Source organism: Bemisia tabaci, chromosome 9 (genome assembly GCF_918797505.1).
Source record: "Bemisia tabaci chromosome 9, PGI_BMITA_v3".
Lineage (NCBI taxonomy): Eukaryota > Metazoa > Arthropoda > Insecta > Hemiptera > Aleyrodidae > Bemisia > Bemisia tabaci.
Window position 1 is genome coordinate 513,468 of NC_092801.1, and position 25,519 is coordinate 538,986.

A 25,519-nucleotide genomic window follows, 5' to 3' on the forward strand; every position below is an offset into this window, starting at 1 on the left:
CATATTTTTACATCAGTTAGTAGTCCTGGTCCAGAGGAACTTCTACCTGAGGCCGTTTGAAAGTTGAAACATACATTATTTTATGATTTCCGTGTACCTATAATATGTACGTCCTCATCTTCGAAAGAAAGTAGAGTATTAAAAAAAGTTAGGAGATAAATTAGACCATTAAAAAACAGCACTTTTTACATCCAAGAATGATTGTACCTAATAATAAAAAAAATTTAGGCGCGCATATTAATTCATAATTGTAAATTCGAGATCGTATTCCCGAAGAAACTTCAACAGGAAAAATGTTCCTTTTTTTGGAACAGAACCGTGTGCATATATTTTTTGCCGATTTTCAAATGTCATGAAGATTTGCCAATACTATTTTGAATGGAATTCAGCGTAATAATATACCGTCTTACGGCCCGTGCGTCTATCGTAATCAATTTGTGAAATTCTATAAATACAATATTGAACTAAGAATATTGATTCAGATCAGCGAGTAGAATTTCCCCCGATGGTACCAAAAATGGCCAAATCTTCTGATTTGAAAAATTGGATAATTTTCGGAATTAGCATACTTAATTTCGAAATCTTTTTTTGCAAAGTCGAAAAACGAAAGTAGGTAAACAAAACAAGTAAGCCGTTTCCCACGAATCAGGACACACACGCTGTCAATCTGAAGTAAACTGCTCGCAGTAGATCTTCATCAAACTTAACCTCAGCGCCGCATGTATACGAAAATACCACACGTTCACAACTCGCAAAAGAGCTGATCTAGCAAAATTTAGACATTGTTATTGCTTTTGCCTGGCTGGTCTTCAAATTAAAATTGAAGCATCTCAGTACTGTTCAGTTTCAGTTCAACGGCCGACTTATAAAGTGCATGGTTTTTCGAGTACTTCCTACCCGAGTGTTACTTTGGTGACCACAATCCTGATTGAGGGCTCCCTTTCACCCTTTTAAGTTCTTCCCTATTTTTTCCATTGAAGGTCGATTCTGTGTACTGTATTTTTGGAGCTAGATCTTTCTTTAGCGCATTTAATTACCGACTTTTAATGAAAACATATTAATTTCTCCACGAGAGAAGAGAAGAGGTCTGAGAAGTTTTTTTTTTTTTTTTTTTTTTTTTTTTTTTTTTTTTATTTCAAATATTCGTAAGCAAGATACGTAAAAGGAGATTGTTAAAAAGGGATATTTCCTTCTACGATGGACCGAGAGAAGTACCAAACATACCTGCAAAAGCGTGAGAAACTGGACAAACTCTTAGCGCAATACAACTCACTGACTAGAGAATTGAAGGACCAGCAGGCATTCAACAGAGAGCTAAAGACATTTTCGAAAAATTTCTCCGGAGAGAGTGCGTCTACAGATGTCGAAAAACCCACAACCTATGATGGCAATAAGCAAAAAGTACCGGGACGTGTGGACAGATATGGAAACAAGTAGTCATGGTTCAAGGAATTTAGGTGCTGGGAAATTTTTCATCTTGCTGCGAAATAAAGTAAGTACTATTCTACGTATTCCACACTTCTATTTTTCAGCATTGTTCGGTTTTTAGGGGGAAAAAAGAATATTTTTCTTCGAATAATGAAGAAATTTATTACTGCTTCTTACTCTAGTATGAACTCATCACGCAACAATTTGCAATATATATCTGACACCAATGGAAAACCAAGAAGAAACAACTCTTACTCATTGAGTCAATAAATGATATCCGTCATACTGATTTTCGATGAAGGTTATTGCAGTTTTTCACATAATTTGATGTCTTACTGTTCAGTGTACATTTCATCACGCGTTAGGAATCAGTTCCTTACATCAAATGCGTAAATTACGATAAATATTGGTTCTCACAATCACAGATTAAGTAGCGGTGCATCTAAACGGTGGACCTATCCTCCCGAGATCAGATAGATTCGCCTCGAAAGATTAGGTCGATAGCCAAATGTAATCAATGTGAACTTACCTTAATTGCAACGTTTCAGCAGCTCAAATCACGTTTTGCCTTTTTCAAAGAAAACCAATTGGATTGTCTCCTTATTTTATGTGATTTCTTCAGAATGAGCGAGGAAAATTTACGGAAAATGTCCTTATAATTTTCTTAAAATTTTGCAATCCAGGGTCCGTATTTTTCGACTTTAACCGTTGATATGAAGAGCGTGGGATCATGATCTGAAATCTCCATTGCGCTGTCTAAATTTGACAATCGTTTTAACTTATAATAAAGAGAGCAGGTGAATTTCTTATTGCGTCCTCTCTCAAGACTTTTCTACATGTTAGCAAAAAGGTATGACAGTATTTCACCCACATATTACCAAAAATTTTTTTCTTGGTATTTTATTTTGACTTAAAGCGTCGTTTCTTGTCGACCAAATTTGGTATTTTTACTTAAATCCGTGCGGATTTAACTCAACATCAGTTTTTTTAGTTAAAAAAGCATAGTTTTGCTATAGATAGGTTTAAGTTTTAAAAGAAAAACTAAAAATAAAACCAAAGTTTCTCGACAAGAAACGACGCTTTAAGACAAATTAATATCTCAATATTTTTTTTTTTTCAGTGTAGTCTCATTGATTACTCTTTTTTAAAACTTTAAACATCCGTTTTCAAAATTTTACAACTTCTTTGCTTTGAAAATGCCAAACATATGCACAGCAATGGTATTCACATGATCATTTTTTTAAAAAAAAATTAACAATTTTTTAGTAGAAGGACAAACCCTTTTTTCTATTTTAGGCCTTCGTTTTTTTGGATGAAGATGACGCATTTTGGAAACATCCTAATCCAGCTCATTCCTTTTTTTTAATGGTGTCCACTTTAAGAGTTCCAGCGCGTTGTATATTTTCAAAAATGGAAGAAAGAAGTAATGTACTTCTTGACATTGTTCTCTCATAAGCTAGGAAATTTAACTTTTTCTTTTACCCCAATCTTTTTCCGGATGCCTTGCCTCCCTCCGTCATACCCTCTCAGAAAAAATCTGCCGAATTATCGAAGTTGGAATAGAGATTGGAGGTCTTAAAACCAGACGACAAAATTCAGTGTCCGCCAAAGCCAAGGCAATAGCGGAGTTTTCCCGCGTGAGCCGATGGCTTGATGGTTGCCTACCCGTAAAAATCAAGGGGTGCGAGTCGATGACTTCGGTCAACCTTGACGATTGGAGCGGGTTGGTTGTTGTCTGGGTGCCGTCTTGGGCCCGGTCATCACTTGGTTACCAACATAATTTCCCTGCACGGCAAGGGTCGCCGTTCCAAGGGATGGTATCCTCAGGTTGAGCTCGTTAATTGGATTTCAGCACTCGCTTTGAAGGGTTTCGCTGGTGTGCAATCTTGCCCCGTGTCCTAACATCCTGCATTTTTTCGTTCCTATATCATGCTCCTATTGCCATAACGATATTTTTTTTCTACTCTCGCCTATTGTCCTTGACTTACTATCGTGAATTTTGATATTTTTATTTTTCATTCATATAATTTTTTTAAATTTGTTACCGCCACATTTTAATATTGCTCCTTAGGAAACGCAATACGAGAAATCGTGTAGTTGTGGAAATATGTTCAGCTGTGAATGTGTTTATATTGTAAGTGTGCGGAAGTGTCAGTAGTTAGTTCTTGATGGATAATATACAGAAGTAGCCCCTGGAATGGAGAATTTGTTCAAGTCCCTTCGATAAAAATTCTGCAGGTAATTCATTTAACCATCCATATTTTTATTGAGCTTGACGCATACATTTTATTCTATTCGGGCCCGTTTTTGCACAAGTAATATTGTCAACTTTGATATTTTTTCGCTTTTAATAATTTATTTTTGTGTTTGTTTGAAGAAGGATTATTGAGGGATGGAAAATGGGCAAGATTTAAAACTAAAACGTTTTAAATAGGTATGCCCTGAAAATAGCCGAAATGGTTGGATATATCTTCTGTATCTATCTGTCTGTTCTATATGCGGGAGTAACTAATTCCCCCAAATGGCGTTTCTGAAAAACGCCGTGACGCTAAGTAAGGAATATTTTTGTGAATGGTGCAGGGATGATTGCCAAGACAAAATCATATGCATGTGTAGAATTATTTGTTATTTTAAGGGGGCTTAAGTGATGAAAACCAATCGGAAAAATAAATCTACCCATTGAAAACTCCCGGTGGTTTTACTGTTTTCGACTCTAAGGAGTTCCTGAATACTCTAGGGGATAGTTTTTCTGTGCACAGAATTATTGGAGTGAATAATGCAAAGGCTATGAACGGATTGCATTTTATGTATTTCGTTAATCTTGTCGGTTGCTCCATTTCTCATTTAAGAACGGTTTGCCTGTAGATTAATCAATTGATTATTCCTAAATTATATAAATTCATTAATTAAACATACCTGAAAACTACGTATTGCTGTATTTAAAAATCACTGAAACCAAATGTTTCAGGAATTAGTTCTGAGCAATTGATGAATCCATACTTTTGCCAGAAAATTTAAAAATCAAGCGTATAGACTGTGTATTATTTCGCGAAGTGGTCATCTCCTATTTAACATTTCCTCCCTCATCAACTCCAATTTTTACTGAAAAAAATATTGTAGAGTTCACTATACTCTGACACAGTGATCCGAGTATTATCAGAAACACCAGATTCTATGGTTAATATCACCAGAGTTCTGGTGATTGCTGCTATAATTCTGGCTATTTCCACTAAATATCATCACTGAGTAAAAAACCAAGTAGACTTACAGTAGATGTTACTATACATTTTTTTTCGGTGATTAATTAAAACGGTTTTCCGTCAAATTTACTATCGAAAAAATTTGAGTAATGCGAAAAGTCGAAAACTCATGAGCCCCGTCTTTCATTGTTAATCATGTCTCGCATGGCTCATTGATATTCGGACTTTCGACTTCTTTGCATGCCAAAATTTGATTTTTTTTTTTTAAACATTTGAAGAAAAAAGAAAAAAAAACGAAAGTCTGAATACCTATGAGCCGTACTAGACCTTATTAACTTCGTAGGCCAAGACTCATAAGTTGTTTTCTTCGCTTAACTGAAACTGCAGGAGGGTCTTGACTATCCGCGGATTTTTTCAGTTGCTTAAATCAAAAGACGTTGCAATTTCATGGCGCCCACTTCGGTAAAAAAAAAAAAAAAAAAAAAAAAAAAAAAAAAAATTGCTCCAGAAATTATGTTTGGCATAATAACTTCTTTGATGTAAATGTAATCATTTTTAACCAATAATTACATTTCTGGCCATATTCTTACAAGTGCTTCGATGGACTCTTTTGGGAAATAATCTTTTCAGTCTATTTTCCCAGCTAATCGTCGCGGATAATCGAGAGAAAGTTCGACATGGCCTCTTTTCAAATTTATTGATTCAATTGATCGATCCCTCATTGAATCAACCTCGTTAGCACCGTAAATTTATTTCACGGACTCACAGGTGATACAGTGCGTGTCATTACAACGCGGCTCACCTGCTCATTCATATCTCTCCGGGAGCAACCCCCGGGCCGCGGGCACCATCCCCTATAAATAGGTTCACCCACGCGTAACTACTATCACTATCAAGTTGAACTTGGCGGCGCTTCCCCTCCCCCACGCGACCGGGCCCGTCCAAGACTGGCATTAGTCTCGTCCCCCTTCAACCCCCGCTTGAGTGTTGACTCATACCTCTATCGATTTTGTTTTACTATCTACACTTGCCCTTTCCTGGCCCACCCCCTCTACTCTCCGGCCGGTTCGGCTGCACGGCGAATTATACTCTTCAATTATCTGCAGGATTATCTTGTATTGGATTTAATCATTACGTGATTGATCGAACATGCGGCTATTGTAGTGCCCTCATGGAGAGTACAAACATTGGACATTGGGACATTCGGTAGACATTGGGGAATCCGGTAGACATTGGGACATTCGGTAGACATTGGGACATTCGGAAGACATTGGGACATTAGGTCCTAATGATCCAGGAAAACGGCGACTCTGTATACCTGCGTTCAAGATCTTGAGCTTATGCTCTTTGCTCAATTTTTCACTTCTTCACTTGGACATAGAGTCTAGGGGCAAGGAGGCTGTGATAATTTTTTAATGTTTATTCATTCTTTCTCGTGGCTGAAAATAACGTTTTCTGACTTGATATAGCTGGACCTTTCCTAACTGCCTGACCTAAAATAACCTCACTTCGCCTACTCACTCTGACCGAACCTAACCTTACCTTAAAACAATTTTCACGTGGTTCCTTTTTATTAAGTTCCATTCTCAAACAATTATGAGGAAACAATGATCGATCACTTAATTCTTTCCTGGGGTTTGATTCAGATTGAGAAAACGAATGGACAGATGGGAGATACTGCCAATCGATGAATCCGTAAATAATCGCCATCTACTAAATTCATTCTTTTTTCGTTCTATCAAATAGACGTAGGTAGTTATGCTGAGAAATGTGTGAAAATGACTTAAATTAAAATAAGGAACTTTATGCATAGAATTTGCGTTTCTTATGGCCCTTACGGATTTCATCAATGCGCGTTCCGTTTTCTTCGGCATAAATCGTCGTTTCATAACGGAGCAACCTGTTCCGTTTCAGTTTTGCCAATTTTTTTCTCTCAAATAACGTTTTAATCAGGAGAATTTTCGAAATTTCTGGTTGGAAAAGACGCTGATTTTTCCTCGGATATCATGCAAAAATTAGACAAATTTTCAAAAAAATTCGTCTAGGTGCATTCTTGTTAAAATATTGAATTGCCTGAGTCGATTTTGCAACATTGGAATGGAGTTACGATTCCTCGTCCGGACGAAAAAAGACGACGAAATACGTCCAAACATATGCTGACGTGCATAGGAAAAACGCCGTAAGAGCATTCAGGCGTTGCCATATTTCCTCCAATAAGAAAAGAATTTTCTAGGAAAATTCAAAATATTTTCCATTCAATTTTTCAAACAATTTTGTTCACAATTGAATCTAAGAAACCTGAAAATTTTCGAGGAAAAATATGCACTTCTTTCTTCAAAAACACATGTTTTATTCGAGGAGATTTGGCAACTCTCGAATGTTCATACAACGTTCTTCCTTAGCACGGCAGTATGAACGTCCTCGGGAAAGGAGTTCGTGGTTTATGGAGGCAAAATTGCCAGCACGCTGAGATTTTCGGCGAGTCGGGTTGAAAAGTCAGATTTTAAGATTCCGATGGAGAAAATTTCTACTCTGACATAGAGCGTTCTCACGGAAAAGATAGGAAAAGTGGAAGATATTTTGGGAGAGGGAACTATATAGAAATAGAAAGTGATACGGAAGCATTTAAAAAGAAGTGATGGCTGGAGAGACTGAAATGCTTGAGCCGCTCGAGTTATCCATAAGCGCGAAACCCTACGAATGAAGTTCGCCAAAGAAAGACCCGGTCGTCAAGGGTGACATAACCTGTCATCCAGCATCACGTGACCAACTATGACCTCGCGATGTTGCCAAAAAGCTACTCGTATTGCCGGAATCACACGCTGAATTCAGCAGCTGAATGTGGAAGTCAACAGTCATCGCCCAACGGCTGAAATTTCGCAAATTCGAGCTATATTCATCCAGATGTGTATCAAATCTATCTACTCGAATAGTTCAGAAAAATCCAACATTAGTCCGATGGTTGCTGAGAATCGTTGCTGAATTTTGCGCGTCACGCGCAAAATTCAGGCATCGGGCCGATGACTTCCACATTTAAGCCACACTCAGCTCCCACATTCAGCGTGTGATTGCGGCATGAGAGAAGTGATGGTTTACCGCAATCACATATCTTAATTGTGGTGTCTGAAAATCTCTGTCTCAATGTTATTTTTTTACAGGAGAGCAAATTGACATCATTCCTTGAAGTTTTTGCTTAATTTTCTTCGCACAGAGAAGGAAAATCACGGCAGTTTTAAAGAATGGAGATGGTGCATGTGTGAGGAATTTGCGATTTGACTACTGATTTTTATGTAAAAGTTCGCAAGAAATACGATGGTGCCACTGGTTTTCTCTGAAATTAACTCCCAAGCTCAAAAAAAGCTCTTAAGTCGAGGCAAAAATGGAGGGGATTTCCCAGCTATCCTGAGAGTCCACGTCTACATCAAGACAAACTCTCTATGCAAAGGTAGGGAGCAAATACATTGACAGGGCTGCCACTTTATTTGGGGACTCCACAACTGAAAAGACGGCAACCCTGCTAAAACGCCCTGAACGTTAAACGCCTTGAAAAACGCTCAAAGACGTGTCTTTTTAATTTCATTTTGGCGTCGCAAAAAAATTCAACGCAGTAGAGGGTTAATCAGCTTCCTTCCTGAGGGGGTTTTCGCAACTCAAGTTGGAGCAGTCCTCCGTTTCCCAGATAATAGTACGTAATAACATTTCGAGGTTGCAAAATTTTCAGTCACAAATTTTATTTTTAGTAGGAAACTATCGAGTATTCTTAAATGAAAATCTCGCCGATTTTTCTTTAGGTATACTCAAAAATCGATGAAATTTTGGACAGCAATTGCGACGTTATTTTCTTTTATGGAATTGACTTTGTCAGAATTAATTTGGCAACCGTGGAATGGATCGAGTTCCTTTCCTTCGGAAACGACGAATCGTATCACGACTTTATGACTCACGCAACTTACCAATTAACGCAGTGTTGGAGTAATTAAACAGTGTAATAAAATGCTAAGTTCAACATAAGTTTTGAGGGGCTAGGGTCTGTTTATTTTAAATGGTGGTCAGAGGGGTCAACAATTGGACCGAGTTTAACAGAAAGGAACCAAGCCACATCAGCTATTGCCAAATTTAATCGGGCAATTTAATTTTTTACATGAAAATGTTTGTGCGAATTTTTGTGCGAATTTTAGTGAATTTTCTCCATAACACAAAGCAAATTCCTTAAAATTTCCAAAGGAATCTGCGCGGACGTTCTCTCGAACAAAATGAAATCTCCCTGTTAAATTTGGCAATAGCTGATGTGGCTTGGTTCCTTTCTTTTTAACGCGGTCCAATTGGAAAATATTCCTGGCGTAAATTTTCACGTAGTACTTAGAAACTCATGAAGTCTGTAATAGTTCCTCTTAAGGAAGAGAACGTTGTTGATAAAAACTAGATTTTCAGAGAAAATCGACTTCAACCTTGGTCTGATTACGTGGCGTCTACTGAGCTGATACCATACTCATTCTTATTTTCGCGCCTTTAAAATTTTAAGTTTTGATATACTCTTTGCCAAGATGTTGTTCCTGTAAACGCGTAAAGTAAAAACGACACACGATAAATGCCTATGCTCACCACACACTATGCTCTTTTTGGACAGGACAGACTAGGAAGAGTATAGACACCGCGAGATCTATTTCTGATTGGTTCATAGTCATTGCACGTCATATGGGACTGCCTGGGCCCCAAAAGTGGTAAACTTTTCTTAGTTGATATAAGTTGAAATATTTGCAAATTTTGTTTTTGCTTACTTGTCTCGCCGTCAATTTGAGATACGTTCCAACAGGATTGCATTAGTCAGGGAATCTCGAGACAATCGGGAAATGTCAGGGATTTTTAAGAAGTCTAGGAAAACCCGGAAATGTTCCGGTAATTGACGAAAATTTCAGAGAAAAATTATTAAGTTACCTTTAGTTGATTTTTAGAATGGGTTTGATGTTTCAAATAACAAATTTTTCCTGAAAATTGTTAGTAATTATGTCTTTTTAACCACCCGGCGTATCTTCAAGTATCAGGGTATTTCACCAAAATTTATCAGGGACATCAGGGAAATGGCAGGGAATTTCATTTTCTAAATTCTGGGGCAACCCTGGTTCCAAGCAATTAGCAGTCGCCAGAAAATTTCGAGCACTGCAGAGACTGCGCATTTTGCAATTTAGAACTACAATTTCTAGATTCGTTTAGAATAAACGAACGTACCCATTAGGTTCCCTATAAACACATAAGTGTTTTTACAGATAAGCCAGAAATTGTATTTTCCAGTTGCAGAATGTGGTTCTTTTTGTCACTTATTGCTCTCATCGGTAACTAGTGGCGATTCTCGTAAGTTGGCAACTCTATTTTTCTCCATTTGAATGTATGTTAAACAATCGATTCTATACTACTACTCTACTCTATGATACTTCACGCATTGCGCAATGCTTGAAGTATCCCCCTCAGGTTTGTAGGCGCCAGTGCGTCGCCGCGCAATGCGTGAAGTATCCCTGTTAGGTTTGCAGGCGCCAATGCGTCACCGCTCCGCTTTGTGTTAGGCTCTAATATTTAATCTCGCGGAGTCAGCGTTTTTCAACTCATGATTTTGAAATGTTTGCACACTCTGTATGGGCCATCTCATTTTAATTGATGAAAAAAAAATATGTTTTAAAGGAAAATATAATGTGTGTCTTGTAAATATTAAGGTAGTTCCGTATCAAACTTAATGATTTCCAAAGCACACGATTTTCTACACAATTTCTTATAGCCTTTTATAGCCAATGACGATAAAGTGTAAGGCCCGGCGATAAGAACTATAGCTCGACTGTATACTTTTTAAAGCTTCGTATAGCCCGGCCGTATGATTTTCTCCGCATTCTACAGCCAGCTATATGATTTTCAATAGCCTTCTTTAGTCGGCAATAAGAACTCCTATGGTATTTTGAAACGCAGCTCGTATTGCCAATTTTTATCAGCGTGCCTAACCTAATATCGATTTTTTTTAATGAATTCAAATGGAGAAAAAACCGCATTGCCAACTTGCTGGAATCGCAACCGTCGCACAGTGCGTCATCCTTATGGACGATGCGGACAAAAATCGGTAAAAGACACTTTACTTTCAATAATGAAAATAGTAGCACCGATATAGAAAAACCCTTTGGCACCATCAAAATAAAACACTCGACGTGTAAGAAAATGTTATATCTCACAGGATTTTTTGCGTATTTTTCGAGAAAAGTTCATTCTAAGTTGGCAACCTAGAATTAGCCCTGTGTTAACAATGTAAAAGCAACCAACGTGAAACACCCAAACTTTAACTTCAAATATCTCCGGTAGCCGCAAAAAGTCGCAAGATCTCTTTGGTAGGAGTGAAGCCAACTTCCCTAATACACACTGCTCACACTGCTAATACTTCACTGCTCATATATCGACGGTGAAACTACCAAACCACGTATCTCGGTTTGCGGCGTCGCAGACTTCCTGTCATACTTTATTTTTTAAATGAAAAACTACGTAATGCCCAGTCTTGAGAATTTCTGTGATTTTTCCTCTTCGTGCGAAGAAAATTCTGTGAAAATTTCAAGGAATGATATTGATTTGGTCTATTTCAAAAAAATAAAATGTGAGCGTAGATTTTTAAACACCGCAAACGAGATACGTGGTTTGGGAATTTCACCGTCGATATCCAATATAATATGAGCGTTAAGAAAACGTCAACCACCCACAGCTTTTTGCGTTTCAAGCGAGAAATCTTCATATGAAGTTGACGTCTTTTTCTTATGGACCAGTGATTCTCGACCCACTTTCCGCCCACTTTCTGCCCGACCTTAAAGTAGTTCTGAGCGAAAAATTTGAAAATGAACCATCATCGTGACTCAGAAACATCCTTGAGATGACAAACTCCGAAAACGATATTCAGATGTCGAGTTGTGAATTTTTTATTTTTGTCCACCGAGGACAAAACACACGGCAGAACAGTGGATCCGCAATGCAAAACCGTAGCGAGGATGCACTTGGCCAAGCTATCGACGAAAAATCAGCGACTATCGAAGCACAATGAGGCATGAGCGCTAGAGGGGACGTCGCGGGTTGTTGCGAGGGTTGCGGGCGATCCAGGGGCTGCGGGCGGCGGGGGGTGGCCCGGAAAACGAAAGGTTGCGAGTGTGCCGTCAGTCGCGCGCCACCCTCCATGACTCACCTGTTCTCTGCCCGAGCCCCTCCTCCGCCCCCTCACGCCCCTCCCGTCAGGTCAATTATTCAAGGGTTGCCGAAAAGCCCCCCTCCCCCCTCCCCAACGCCGGTTCCCACGCACGGCGACTGACCCCCGGCGGTGATGCCTGCCGATCAACCCCTAAAAGCGGGCTCATGGTTTTTCTTGACGCGAGTGACCACTTTTCTGCCCTGCTAAGGAAGAACGCCGTATGAACACTCGAGAGTTGCCAAATTTCCTTCGATAAAATGGTTATTTTTGCGGAAGGTTATGCATATTTTTCCTTGAAAGTTTCAGGAACTTCAGGTAAAATTGAGAATAAAGTCATCTGAAAAATTGGAAGGAAAATATTCATAAGTTTACCAGGAAATTAGTGTTTTATCAAAGGAAATTTGGCAACTCCTGAAGGCTCATACGGCGTTCTTCCTTAGCACGGCAGTGTCGGATCCGACGCAGAGTCTTTTGCAATGGCGAGAAGTGAAGATCGATTATCGATATTTCCGTATTTGAAACTATGGTAAAGAATCGATTATTAGGGGTGTTCGTTGCGAACACCGTGTCTGTCGATCCTTTTTTATAGGTTTAAATGGCGGATCAATCGATATATCGCAAACGCCATTGGCTTTTTGAATGAGATTTAGTGCGGGGAATCCGCACTAGAGAAAGCCTGACGTGGCGAGGAGGAACGACGTATAAACCTCAAAACGTTTCCAAATTTCCTCTCACAGAAAACACATTTTCGGGAAAATTTGCAAGTATTTCTCCTTCGATTTTTCAGAGAATTTGGTTCGCACTTTCATCTGAGACACCTGAAAATTTAAAGGACAAATATTATGACTTTCTACAAAAAGAAATATTTTCTGAGAGGAATTTGGCAACATTCGATTCCTCATATGACGTTTTTTTCTCAGTCGTTTTCTTCGCACGGCAGTACATCAAACCAATCGGAGTTCAATGCACCTACACCTCAGTCGGATGCATCGTGCGCAATCAATTCAGTCGGTAGTAATGCCTTGAAGCAATTATTCGTGCTCTATTGGCATCCATGTTGCATTCCGAAGAATTGAAGGCTCCAAGGTTACTCTAGACGATGAAAGGTCTTGAAAATAAATGTTTTGTCGGAGATATTTGGCAACTTCCGGTTTGCTACTTTCCTTATTAAGGCAAAAGTATAGCCAGTAGAAATAGCTGCCTTGCGCTATGAAGCGTATAGGCTTGGAGTGCTACTCTTCTAATCTATTCAGAGAATTTTATCCGTAATTCAACCGTGGGTGCCCTTAAATTGTCAAGGAAAAATATATATTATATTTAGTTTTTTTACATTAGTGTACAAAAATGACATGAACATTGTGTTCAAGCATACTTTTCAGTGAAAACCCCCCAAAATTTACTTTGTAAACTTCATCATAAAAATCACTTAGAGAATCAAAAAACAAACTAATAAAGTTTACAAACCTTACAAACTAATAAAGTTTTTAACCCCCTGAAAAAAGCTTTAACTCCCCAGTATTTCAATAGTTTTCTTACTCCTCTACTTCTTCAATATTCATAACTCTCTTCAAATATCAGTATTTTTTTTTTTTTTTTTTTTTTGGGGGGGGGGGAGGAAGGGTAGGCAACATTCGAATAATTACGAGGTGTTGGAGGTGCGGTTATTCGGAGTGTTTGGAAATGGAATCCCCGCGAACAATCTGAGCCGGAACTTTCAGCCCGGTAGTAGAATCAGAAAGACTAAATATAATTAAATTACATTTTGAGATAAGAAACTATTACTGTCCGTCCTCTCATATAGGTAGTCTAACGTATGCTAGGAGTCCTTCGAGTTGGTGAAACTCGGGTCAAACACCGAACCCCTTCTGCCGAGCTAAGGAAGAACGCCGTATGAACCTTCAGGCATTGCCACATTGCCTTAGATAAATCACGACTATCCAGTAAGCTTATGAATATTTTTCTTCCAATTTTTCAAATAATTTAATTCGCAATTTTATCCGAAGTGCCTGAAAATTTCAGGGAAAGATATCCATAAATTTCCTCAAAAATAAGCATTTTATTAAAGGAAATTTGGCAACACTCGAATGCTCATACGGCGTTCCTCCTTAGCACGGCAGTAATCCACGCCGTTTCGTAAACATACATTCACTTCACCTCTCGAAGAGAGTCCTCCAAGTTTCACTTACCTCGTGCACGCTCTGAAGCCGGCCGGCGTGACGTATCGTTGCTCTTGTGACGTAATAGCGCACCTTCATTTCCAATCGAGCCGCAGAAAGCACGTAGTTAAACGGAGAATAGGGCTCATCATATATGAGTTAGGGCCTTACGTCAGAATAACGATGATATTACGCATCCCTTTGTGTCACGTCACGGTGCGCGGAGGCGAGAAAGCGAGAGTGGCGCTAACGCGTGACGTATCTGTTGCAGTGCGGGCGGCATGACCGCCGGAGTGAAGGCGCCGTGGGGAGCCCTCCTCGCCCTCGCGCTGGCGTGTGCCGCAACATCCGGGAGTGAGGATGACTGCGCAATCGCCCCGCCTTTCCACCACATTCCTGGTACCTACACCGTCACAGGTAAGCCAACACGGGGTATTCAGCCTCTAGCTGGATTCCACCTCATTATCCCAAGTAGCAGTGATCGCGATAAATAGCGATTTTATCAGTTGCACGGAAAAAAAATTGCTGATTCAACGATTCAATTGCTAAAAACAGTGAGTGCAATGTTTCAACGCAGATTTTACAACAAAAAAATGCTACTTTAACCACATTGTAAACTAATTTAACCACGGGGGTGGTTAAAGTAGCATTTTTTGTTGTAAAATCTGCGTTGAAACATTGCACTCACTGTTTTTAGCAATTGAATTGTTGAATCAGCAATTTTTTTCTTTTTCCGTGTGGTTATCGCGATTATATCAGTGGCAATATATCGAGATACTATCGCATTAAAAATTACGATATATGGCGATTAAATCGCTACAGATCGCAATTTTTGGTTAGATCAAATCGTGATCAATTCTCTCAAATCATCATTCCCTCGATAAAATCGAAAATTAAATCGCAATTGATCGCGATTTTTATTTCGAATATATCGCGATAAATTTTCGGGCAATAAAAGCGCGATTTTTTATTGCGATAAGATCGAGCATAATCGCTCGCTGATGTTGATGATCCTGGCAATTGTATCTTCGATAAAATCGTTGAGAAATGCTACTTGGGTAACGGGTCAGTTATTCTTGTGAAAACAATGATTAGCAAGAACGAATACGAGGATTGAAAAAAAAAAATAAATAAATAAAAAAAATCGAAAAGAGCACTGCTGCGCCGCCGTGCTTCTACTTCGAGAGAATGTTGTATAAGCATTCAGACGTTCTTAAATTTCTGTCGATAAAAAAAAAATTCAGAGAAAGCAGTGAGCATTTTCTTTGAATTTCTCAGAGATTTTTATTCACGACCAGATCTATAAAATATCTGAAAATTTCACACTGCAAATAGGCCCCTAGATGTTTTCCGAGAGAGATGGTCCAGTTAAGGAGATTTCGTTATGACCAGGTGATACTGTGCGGCCACTTAGGTATAATGCATCTTGATGCAAAGGATTCGTTCAGTACAGAACGATATTACCAATAGTTTCAGTTCTATCCATAATTGAAACTTAATGATGTCGAGTTGCAAAGATAATAAGAAATATGATACATGCAGCTTTGAGAATCACGCACATCCGAAGGTCCACCACCAAACATGAGTGTCATTCTTCAAACATCCAAGACATTCTTCCAAACATTCTAACCATTGGTGGATCCAGCAAATTGGCAATATTGCTTTCCCCATTTAAACCTATGAAAATGTATCGATTCTTGACGGGGCCAGGTGCTCTGGCAAGAATTGATTATTTAATATAGGTTTAAATGGAGGAAATCCGATGTTGCCAAATTGCTCAATCCGCCTCTGATTCTAACGTAAAGATGAAATTTAACTGAATTTTTTCCAAGGGATATTCGACATTCATCACGGAGCGAACTGCAGTCAGGTTAACGAAAATGGTTTTGCCATGATGACGTCAGCTATACACACAATCCGGCTGCTTAATGACATTCAATACATTCCTGGAGTTGACGTAGGTAAGTAAGCCAAACGACTTATGTATGATCAAAGGGAGTTTAGATCAAATCGGAAACAAGTAAAAATGAAACAGTCAAACTTCTTGACTGTGTCAAAAACTGATTACACTAAAGTTTTTTACTTATCAATTAAACATCAAACTAAACATGGGCGATTGTAGCGCTTCAAAAGTTCTTTTTTCTTCAATTTACCACGGAATTTCCTGTCAGGCAGGGCATTTTATAATCTTCCAGAATTTTTGTCAGCAGCAGATGAATGATATTTTTGCAATTATCATTTTTTATAATGATCCTTTCGTGCTTGTAACTACTTGTCCCGCTGTAATTATAATTACTGTTTATCCTATATAGTTACTAATTGGATAGGGTAAGGGGGGATTTTTGACTTCTGCCATACCCCCAATTATGGGGCTTTCTTGTACGTATGATTGAAAATAAATTAAATAAAAGAAAATTTTCTCTTTTATTTATTAAAAATAATGATATTCTTTTCTCATTTTATGAAGAATGTCGCTTAACATACTTATATAGATTATTTACAGGATGTCCTTGAAAGGACAAAGAAAGGTTGCAACAAAATTTCCTTCCTGTAGAGAAAATAGCGTTAATAGAATAACTTTTGTCTGTTTTCAGGCCTGCTCATCTACGATACTTGTTCGAAACATGAAGAGGCCCAGAAAGCGGTCGTCCAATCACACGTCATGAATGAGTGCACATTATCCGTCAGCCTAGGTACGCTCAATCAATTTAAATTCTCCCATTTTAGGACTGGGCGTGATGTCTAAAATACGCGTTGTTAAACCTATCACCAATGCCCATTAGAAATAATCAACCAATGACCGAGGATGGATAAAATGAGTGTTGCTAAAATCTGATGGATTTATGCGGTTACCATGACTGCCGTTCTAAGGAAGAACGCCGTATGAGCCGTCAGACGTTGCCAAGTTTTCTTCGATAAAAACTGAATTTACTAAGAAAATTGTTAATATTTTTTTCCACAAATTTCAGACAGTTTTGAAAGCAATTTAGTCTAAAATATCAGAAAATTTCGAAGAAAACGGCGCGTGAATGTCGTCAAAAATACACTATTATCTAGGGAAATTTGGCAACTCTCGAATGTTCATACGGCGTTCTTCCTTAGCACGGCAGAAGAAAGCTGCTCACCAAAATGACCATAAAATCGTCAAGCTTTTGAATCGTTGACTGGGCGCCGAGTTCTCTATTTGTAATTAGCGGCTCTGGTGCTTGCACTAGAGCTGCTATTCCGGACGGTCCCAGCTGGGGAGTATCAACGGACTATGTTACATTGGAGAGACCGCGTGTTGGTTGATGGGAATCGGCGCCATTTTCTGCTGTTTAGGGGGGACTGATTTTTATTTTAATTGATATCTTTTTCCTGTGAGTGAATGCTATGTTGTGTAGTGTATTTTTGGAATCATGGTGATACTGTCAATAATTCAAAACGGGTCTGTGCTTTAATCTCGCACTGGAAAAAATGTTCTTTACGTTTAACATTTGAAAATTCAAATCTATAAGTTTTCGCGCTTTTTTCGAAGAATGCCGTGGTTGGAGCTTCCTAGTCATACTATTCGACATCAGCTGATAGCAAACAAAGGTTACCAAGGAAACCGTAAACGCGTAACAACTACCTACCGTCGCCAGAGCCGCTTTCCGACGCGAATGCGTTGGAGCTTCCTGCTTGTTTTTTAAATGAAGGCAGTTTGAATGACCAATTGACCATAAAAAAATCGGGTGATTGACCATAGCCATTTTTGTCAGAGATTTTGTTAGGTTCAACAACGCATTTAAAATAAGATGTCATCAGGATATTCCTATAGGCTATACTGCCGTGCTAAGGAAGAACGCCGTATGAACATTCGAGAGTTGCTAACTTTTCTTCCTTAAAACGTTTATTTCTGAGGCAAGTTATCCATATTTTTCCTTGAAATTTGCAAGAGCTTCAGGTAAAATTGCGCACAAAATTTTGTGAAAAGTTAGAAGGAAAATATTCATAATTTTACCAGAAAATTCGTGTTTTATCTGGAGAAATTTGGCAACACCTGGAGGCTCATACGGCGTTTATCCTTAGCCCGGCAGGATAATAAACGAGGCCGATCCTATAATGCACTGTGATTAATCTCTAAATACTAAAGCAAACTTTTTTTTTATTAGTTTTTTCCCCTCTAAAAGCTCTATAATTATGCTCGCTTTGAAGCGCCTGATACTCGAAACCATCGATGTCAAATTTGGTGGATTGCTTTTCGAATCCAAACGAAATCCATTCATGCTCTGCCCTTATGAACCTCCTTTTATAATAATTTAAAGCATATGAGACTCCTTGCAGAAAGGAGCTGTTTAACCCTTAGATTTCCAAGCCTCGGGTCAAATTGACTCGGGAAACAAGTGTTTCGAGGGTTTTGTGGGGCCAGTATATACGAACTTCAAATATAGGCCTGCAAATCCATCGTAAAAAAAGAACCTGCAATCAAATTGAAAAAGAAAAGAAAAATCGAATGTCAACACAGCGGAAGTTGAGTGAGACGTATTAAGACCTCGTTTTTTAACTTTTCTCTCGAATTTGAGCAAGTCGAAGCAGTGCCGGTTTCCGTTTCGCGCCATCGCGCCTTCAATTTTGCAGATGCAACACGGACATCCATCAAGCACGAATAGTTGTATCAGCGCTGTCAACAACGTTCGTTGAGGTGTATTTTATAAAGAGAAAAGTTTAAGTTAAGTTTCCTCAAAATATGGCATTATGTGTCCAAATCAATATTTATTTGGGGGGGGGGGGGTTGGATACTTAGGTCTCTAAAGGTCTCTTAGGATACCTAAAGAGCGCACGTTTAGCAATTGGTATTAAACCAGAGTCCATTCGTCTCAAGGAATTTCTTCTTAACAATCACTCAAAAAAAAGCCGGTCTCATCGACCCGACTATCTCTGCTGGGGGAGCTACATACGAGGGAGTGGAGGGGGGGGAGATTTTAGCATGTAACCGAGAAGGTGAAAATTAAGAAATAAAAAAAAAAATGTATTTCTAACCTTCAGGTACATAGAAATAACATAGGTAATATTTCAAAAACGATCAAAATCAATGTCTTTAAAAACTGTACAATTCGACCCGATTCTGAACTTTGCGCGGAGAGATGTCTTAAACAGCTAAGGGTTCTGTGTATACTGCCGTGCTAAGGAAGAACGCCGTATGAACCTTTAGACGTTGCCAAATTTCCTTTGTTAAACCTAGAATTTTCGGGAAAGTTTGTGAAAATTTTTCTTTCAATTTTTCAGGCGATTTTGTTCTCAATTTTATCTGAAATATCCTAAAGTATCAATACAAAATATGCACTAGTTTCCTCAAAAATACATGTTTTATCCGGGGAAATTTGGCAACTCTCGAATGTTCATAAGGCGTTCTTCCTAAGCACGGCAGTATACTACGAATGCGGCCTCGAGAATTAGGGATTGAAATCTGATGCGAAACGCCGTTCACCAAATTTGACACCGTCGACTGGAAGTACATCTCCCGATCCGGGATTATAATGACGCGTGTGATAGGGACAAACTTCTGGAGCCGCGCTCGTGGAAGGATAAACATAATTTCACCCGCTGCGGAACATTCTTCGAGCCGGGAACATTTCACAAAGAGTCTCTCCTCCAACTTCCTCGAGGATCCGGCCCCAACTCCGGGCTCCGGGCTGGGCCTCTCGCTCTCGGCTCAAAGAAAACACGGCTCCGGCGTAATTGATCAAAGGCGGATTTCCACCGAAGCCAAAGCGCTCCCGACGACCAAGTCAATAAAGCCCATATTGGAAAATATGCTTCACGCTTCGCCAGGAGGAAGTCACGGCTCCACGGACAGCGCGCGACGCGAGAAGGAGGGAGACAGGGAGAACGAAAGAATTGAAGGGGGAGAGAAGAACAGGAGGAACACGATGAAGAATGAGTAACAGGGATGACATAGAAAGAGAGGGAAGAAGGAGTGGAGGGAGATGAGACATAGGACTGAGAAAGAAAAGAAGGACAGGAAGATGAAGAAAACAAACCCAGAAGAAAAATAGGAAAAACAAGAGAAGGACCCCCACCTTAAAGAAGAAGAAAGTAGAAAGTTACGTAGAATAAGTAGAAGAAAAATAGGAGGAGGAAGGGAGGGAGCAGGGGCGAGGGAGGAGGAGTAAAAGGAAAGGGAGAGAAGAACAGAAAGAACATGAGGAGGAATGAGTGACAGGGATATTATAAAAAGAAAGGGAAGAGGGAGGAGAAGAGGAAGATGAGACAGGACTAAGAAAGTAAGAAGAACAGGAAGAGGAAGAAAACGTATCCAGAGGAAAAATAGGAGGAACAAAAGAAAGAGGGGGAGAGGGAGAAGGCGAGGAAGGAGAGGTGAGAAAAGAACAAAAGGAATACGATGAGGAATGAATAACCGGGGGAAAAGAAAAGGGGAGAGAGGGAGAGAGGACTAGGAAGGAAAAGGAGAACAGGAGGATGAAGATGAGGTACCTACCTGGAAGGAACATATTAGGAACAAGATGGAGGGAGAGGGAGGGGAGAGAAGGACAAAAGGAACACGATCAGGAATGAGTAACAAGGGAGAAAAAAAAAGGAAGAGGAGAAAAGGAGGAAAAAGAGAGAGGAGAAGAGGAGGGAAAAGAGAGAGGAGAGAGAGCTGAAAAAGAGAAAAAGGAAGAAAGGGAGATATAGAAAAAGTAGAAGAAAAATAGGAGGAAGATGGGAGGGAGCAGGGAAGAGGGAGGACGAGTAAAATGAAAGGGAGAGAAGGGTAGGAGAAACACGATCAGGAATGTGTAACATGGAGAAAAGAAAAAAAAAAGACGGGGTAAAAGGAAAAATATAGAGGAGGAACAGCGAACAAAGAGAGGAAAAAGAGAGAACGGATGAATAGAAAGATGAGGGAGAAGTAGCGGAAAATAAAGATGAACAAGATTTTCCGCCCTTTATATCATCTTACTTTGTCCCATTGAAGTCCCTACCAATTATTTTGGATCTACTTTTTTTCCAACGTTTATTGTAACGGATGGTTTAAAAATATTGTACTATGCACCATGCTTTGACAGCAGCGAGTCCTCCTTTGTTCGCAGAGCCGCGTGATTGATTTCGCGCGGCCAAATTTGCGTCGCACGCTGCCTGTGGAGCCGTAACTGAACCCGTGGAGGATTTTTAGGTGGCGAATTCGTCGAACAAATCTGCTTTTCTTCTTTTTGAACCTTTCTCATGGATCGGGATCTGGGTATATACTACCGTGCTAAGGAAAAACGCCGTATGAACCTTCAGGCGTTGCCAAATTTCCTTTGAGAAAACAGGAATTTCCCGGTAAATATATGGATATTTTCCCTCTAATTTTTCAGATAAATTTGTTCGTAATTTCACCTTAAGTTCCTGAAAATTTCTCGGAAAAATGTTCATAACTTTTCTCAAAAATAGACATTTTATAGAAAGAAATTTGGCAACTCTCGAATGTTCATACGGCGTTCTTCCTTAGGACGGCAATATACGTGACGTACATGATGTTACAAGGTGGAGTAGCGTGACGTGCATAATGGATTCGCTAACAATAAGATCGTTACAATGAAACTCCTTGTCGTTGTTAGAAATAAAAAATTGCATGTACAATACAAGGAAAACATCAAAAATCCCCAATTTCAACTCGCTTGCCGCGAGCATTCCCTTTGTTCCTTAAACTCAAAATTTTCTTTGCCGAAAAATCGAAGTTTACTTGAGTCAAATCAGATATTAAATTAATTTCCGTCTTCTATTTTGCGATGAGATAATTTTTTCCGTGGGATGTGTTTTTGTTGGAAATGTTACAAGCACGCTGTCTCAGTGTACTTGCATTTACATACCACATATTTTGATAGTTAATTAAGTTAATATACTTACAAGTGGCTCTATTAAAATTCACCCTTGGAAAATTGGTTTATCCCAGGGGAAAATGATCAAATGAATCATCATTCACCATACACTCTCAATCTTCCTCGCAGTCTGTATATAGCCTGACATTATGAAATGCCTTCAATATGAAGGGTAGGCACTTTACAACACACAATATTTTTCCTGTTTGTCATTCACAGCAGCTTTATTAGGCGCGCCACGCGCCCCCGAGCTTAGTTATTTTTACGAGTATCTTAGGATTTTATTTCAAAAAAATTACTAGAGATTTTTTTACAATTTAATATCGCTCAATAAGAGTACCTTGTCAAGCCGAGCCCTTTCCTAAGTAACATTTTTCAATGGATAAATCGCAATTTTTTTTAAAATTAAGCTGCGGTTTTTATTAGAATTTTTGGCAATAAAATCGCCAGGATCATCAACACCTGAGCGATTATCCTCGATTTCATCGCAATTCTATCTCAATACAATCGCCTTCGACAGAATCGGAATTTTAACTCAATTTATCACTATTGCTTGTTCGATAATATTGCGATACATGGCCGTTTATAAAATCGCAAATGTATCGCAAATTAATGAAATGGTCGCAATTTATCGCAATTGTTTATTAGATAATATTGTGATAAATTGACATATGAAATCGCAATACATGAATAAATCACAACTTATCGCGATCACCTCTACTCGGGTGGCGAGGAAAAATTCGAATAATTATTTTCTTTGATATTTTTCTTCCAGGAATCCTCACAACGGCGAGAATAGCGGAGGAGTTGAAAAATTTATCGCAAGCGCTGCAGCTGAATCTGAGCGTGGTGCCTGAACCGGTGGACACCCAAGTCCTTATCGATTCCACCGTTGAGCTCCTCACAGTCCTGGGAAAGAAAGTCGTTGACGTCATCATCTCAGACGATGTGGATTTCTCACAAGGACTCGTGAGCGCTATCACGAAAAGGAAAATTTGCGTGAAAAAAACTACCGATATGGATACTGCTGAGTAAGTTCCAGAAATCACCCTTCAATGCTACACTGAGAAAAATATTTGAGTTACTTTCGGTTGATGTAGGAAGTGAAACACAAACCAGCACAAATTTCGTGCTGATTTAGGTATAGAGTTTGCGGTGAATTTATACCGCAGAAAACAATGGTGAGAATGGGGAAGTGCATTCCTCCGATTGAAAAGTTGGTATCCACCACTCGTTTTTTAATTAAATTTCTTCAAGAAAACTAGCCGGCATTTTCTCCTGAAATTGTCAACCAAAGGCTAGGGTTGTTTTACTTATTCCCATATTAACCTTACTTTTTTGTTGAAATTTATTCCCTCTGTGTGCAGTAGAGTCTCGATTATCTGCGGGTTTTCCAGTTTGGGGTCAATCTATTTAGCCTTAAAAAAAATTCTTTTTAAACGCATAAAAATATTGCAGCCAAACACCGTTACAATTCTATATGGCGCAAACTTTTGTAAAAAGTTTCTTCTAGGTATGATTTTCGCCAAAATAACCACTTTAAGGGTGAACTTGAAGGGCGTTGACGAAGATATGTTGCGGTGCGTCAGTTGCCCGATAACCTCTGGGAGGACAGGCATATGTGGCGTTTGGGTGTCGCAGAACGCCAGAGTGCGTTGTAGGAGCGACTTTAAGGGCAGCCTTATATAAGGGTGAACTTTATTCATTTTTAATTTTATTAGTACTTAAATTTCTATATGAAATAATATAAATGAAATCTGGCGCGGTTCATCGTTCAGTCATGAAAAAGTTGGACGTTGCTCTGATACAAGAATGAATTACGTCGAAAAGGACCAATATTGGGGTAGAGATTTGAGTAATAGGAAGCAACATCCAGCAATTTATAAAGCAGGCACCTATACATAGCGCTAAAACTTTTATGTAAATTAATCAGTATCAATTGTCATTCATGGCTCTACTTTTTCTCTTTAAAGGGACCTGAAAATAACATCAAGCGATGGGTTTCTGATAATCGCAGGATCAGCTCAATACATTCAATCTAAATTAAAACACTTCCCGAGGCTTACAAACTGTATTTTGGTTCCACTCGCTGGTCGACTAAACATGTCAGGTAAGCGAAAATAATTTTTTTGAGCTATACACTTTCTTTCATTACGCTTTACCCTATGCAAAGTTACTCTATGCGCTAGTTTCAGTCAAAAATAATGCAGCAAAAAAAAAAAAAAAGATCAAAACTCTTGGAGTTAGGAAAAAAGTTTCCAGTTGTATTACCGGCAAGTTTATCTACGAACGAAGGAAAACCTACATTTTCTAAACTTATTGCTTAGGTAAACTACTTGGCCACTGCTACGATTACCTACCTACTGCTTGGATGGATCTAGGTTCACCGTAATTTACTGAAAACACACTAAAAACTTTTTCAAGAAGCCCCGATCTCAAATCCAACATTTGGTCTGATTAAGTGCAAAATTTTGCGACTCCTTGAAAATGAATCCAGTTATTCTCTCAATAAAAAGAAAACTCGTTTCAATGCAGATTTTTCGAGCTCTGATTTAATATTCCCAGGAACTTTGTTTCATGCAATATGTGCACTTGTTCAGGGCCGGATTTACCTACTTGCCGCCCATGGGCTGCTTATATTTTGCCGACCCCTTCTCATTCGTTTTGAGACATCAATAAAAACCATCAAGTGAACGTGTCGGAGGGGAAGGGGTGCATAAGACGCGTTCACTCGTGTTGAACGCATTTGTTTTCGAAAGCCCTGTCAACATTACTGGCAAAAGTTCACGGAACTTTGCGCAAAAAACCTATCTCTGTGTGGACAATGTCTTCCATTTATGAGAAATGAACGAAACCATTGTGAAAGAACAAACATGTATATGGGTTAATAATTTTAACTTCCGCTGCCGCGCAAGCCGCGCCGCACGCGCCGCGCTGACTGCACTCAGTGGCGCAATGCTTGAAGTATTCCTACAGTCTTGCAGGCGCTATGCGTTTCACGCCGACCGCTGCTGACCGCACTGTGTTTGACGCAATGCAAGAAGTATTCATGCAGTCTTGAAGGCGCGAATATGTGTTACATGCCGACCGCCGCCGCGCTGAGGGCCTCTCCTTTACATCTCAAGTCCTCGTCATCATTGCTCTCCGCGCCGCGCCGCTCTGGGCCAAATTGCGTGTTTGGTTTCTCTTAAAACTCGACTAATTAAGGATGCTGTCTCTTGTATCACCGAAAGACGACAAAATTAGAAACTACAGCACTCTCATTAAATAAGAGATTTTGTTGCCTTCTCTTGTTTGTAGTTTTTTTCTGAATCCGATTTTTTTTTATACCTACATTTAAAAAAATTTCAAAATTTGCCACCCCCTGAATTTGCCACCGTGAACCGCGGCCCATGTGGCCACTTCCTAAATGCGGCCCTGCATTTGCTATAAAAGCGAAGTGAACACATTTCTTCCTTGAAACCTACGGTTTCTTTAATTTGAGATTTTGATATTCTTAAGATCATCGATACTTTCGGCGCTAAAATCATGAGGAAGAGCAATTTTCATGTGATATGGTCAATAAAAATCGCCAAAATCCTGAAAAACGATAAATTCCTAAAGAGGGAAGGAAAAGGAGGGATATAGTCATTACGAGAGACCGTTCTGGGGAAAAAAACTTTATCTAAAGAACTTTCCTAATTTGACCCTTAGAAAACACTCTCACAG

The 25,519-nt window shown here is 39.2% G+C and overlaps 1 protein-coding gene across 4 annotated transcripts in view; it reads left to right on the forward strand.

Moving 5' to 3' along the window:
• Nucleotides 1-1,136: 1,136 nt before the first annotated feature.
• The window catches only part of LOC109039037 (G protein coupled receptor bride of sevenless), a 37,693-nt gene continuing 13,310 nt past the window's right edge, over nt 1,137-25,519 (forward strand). The window contains exons 1-6 of one of the 4 annotated variants that reach the window (XR_002009669.2): nt 1,137-1,492; nt 14,257-14,402; nt 15,818-15,946; nt 16,580-16,678; nt 22,587-22,842; nt 23,785-23,921. Coding sequence is in view for 1 of the 4 variants with exons in the window: in XM_072303979.1 (XP_072160080.1) it covers nt 8,066-8,073; nt 14,257-14,402; nt 15,818-15,946; nt 16,580-16,678; nt 22,587-22,842; nt 23,785-23,921 (775 nt within the window). In the remaining 3 variants the exon portion in view is untranslated. Of the gene's footprint in view, nt 1,493-2,913; nt 3,667-7,818; nt 8,074-14,256; nt 14,403-15,817; nt 15,947-16,579; nt 16,679-22,586; nt 22,843-23,784; nt 23,922-25,519 lie in introns of those variants that run through there. The other 3 variants (XR_002009668.2, XM_072303979.1, XR_011900482.1) reach the window with 3 other exon arrangements.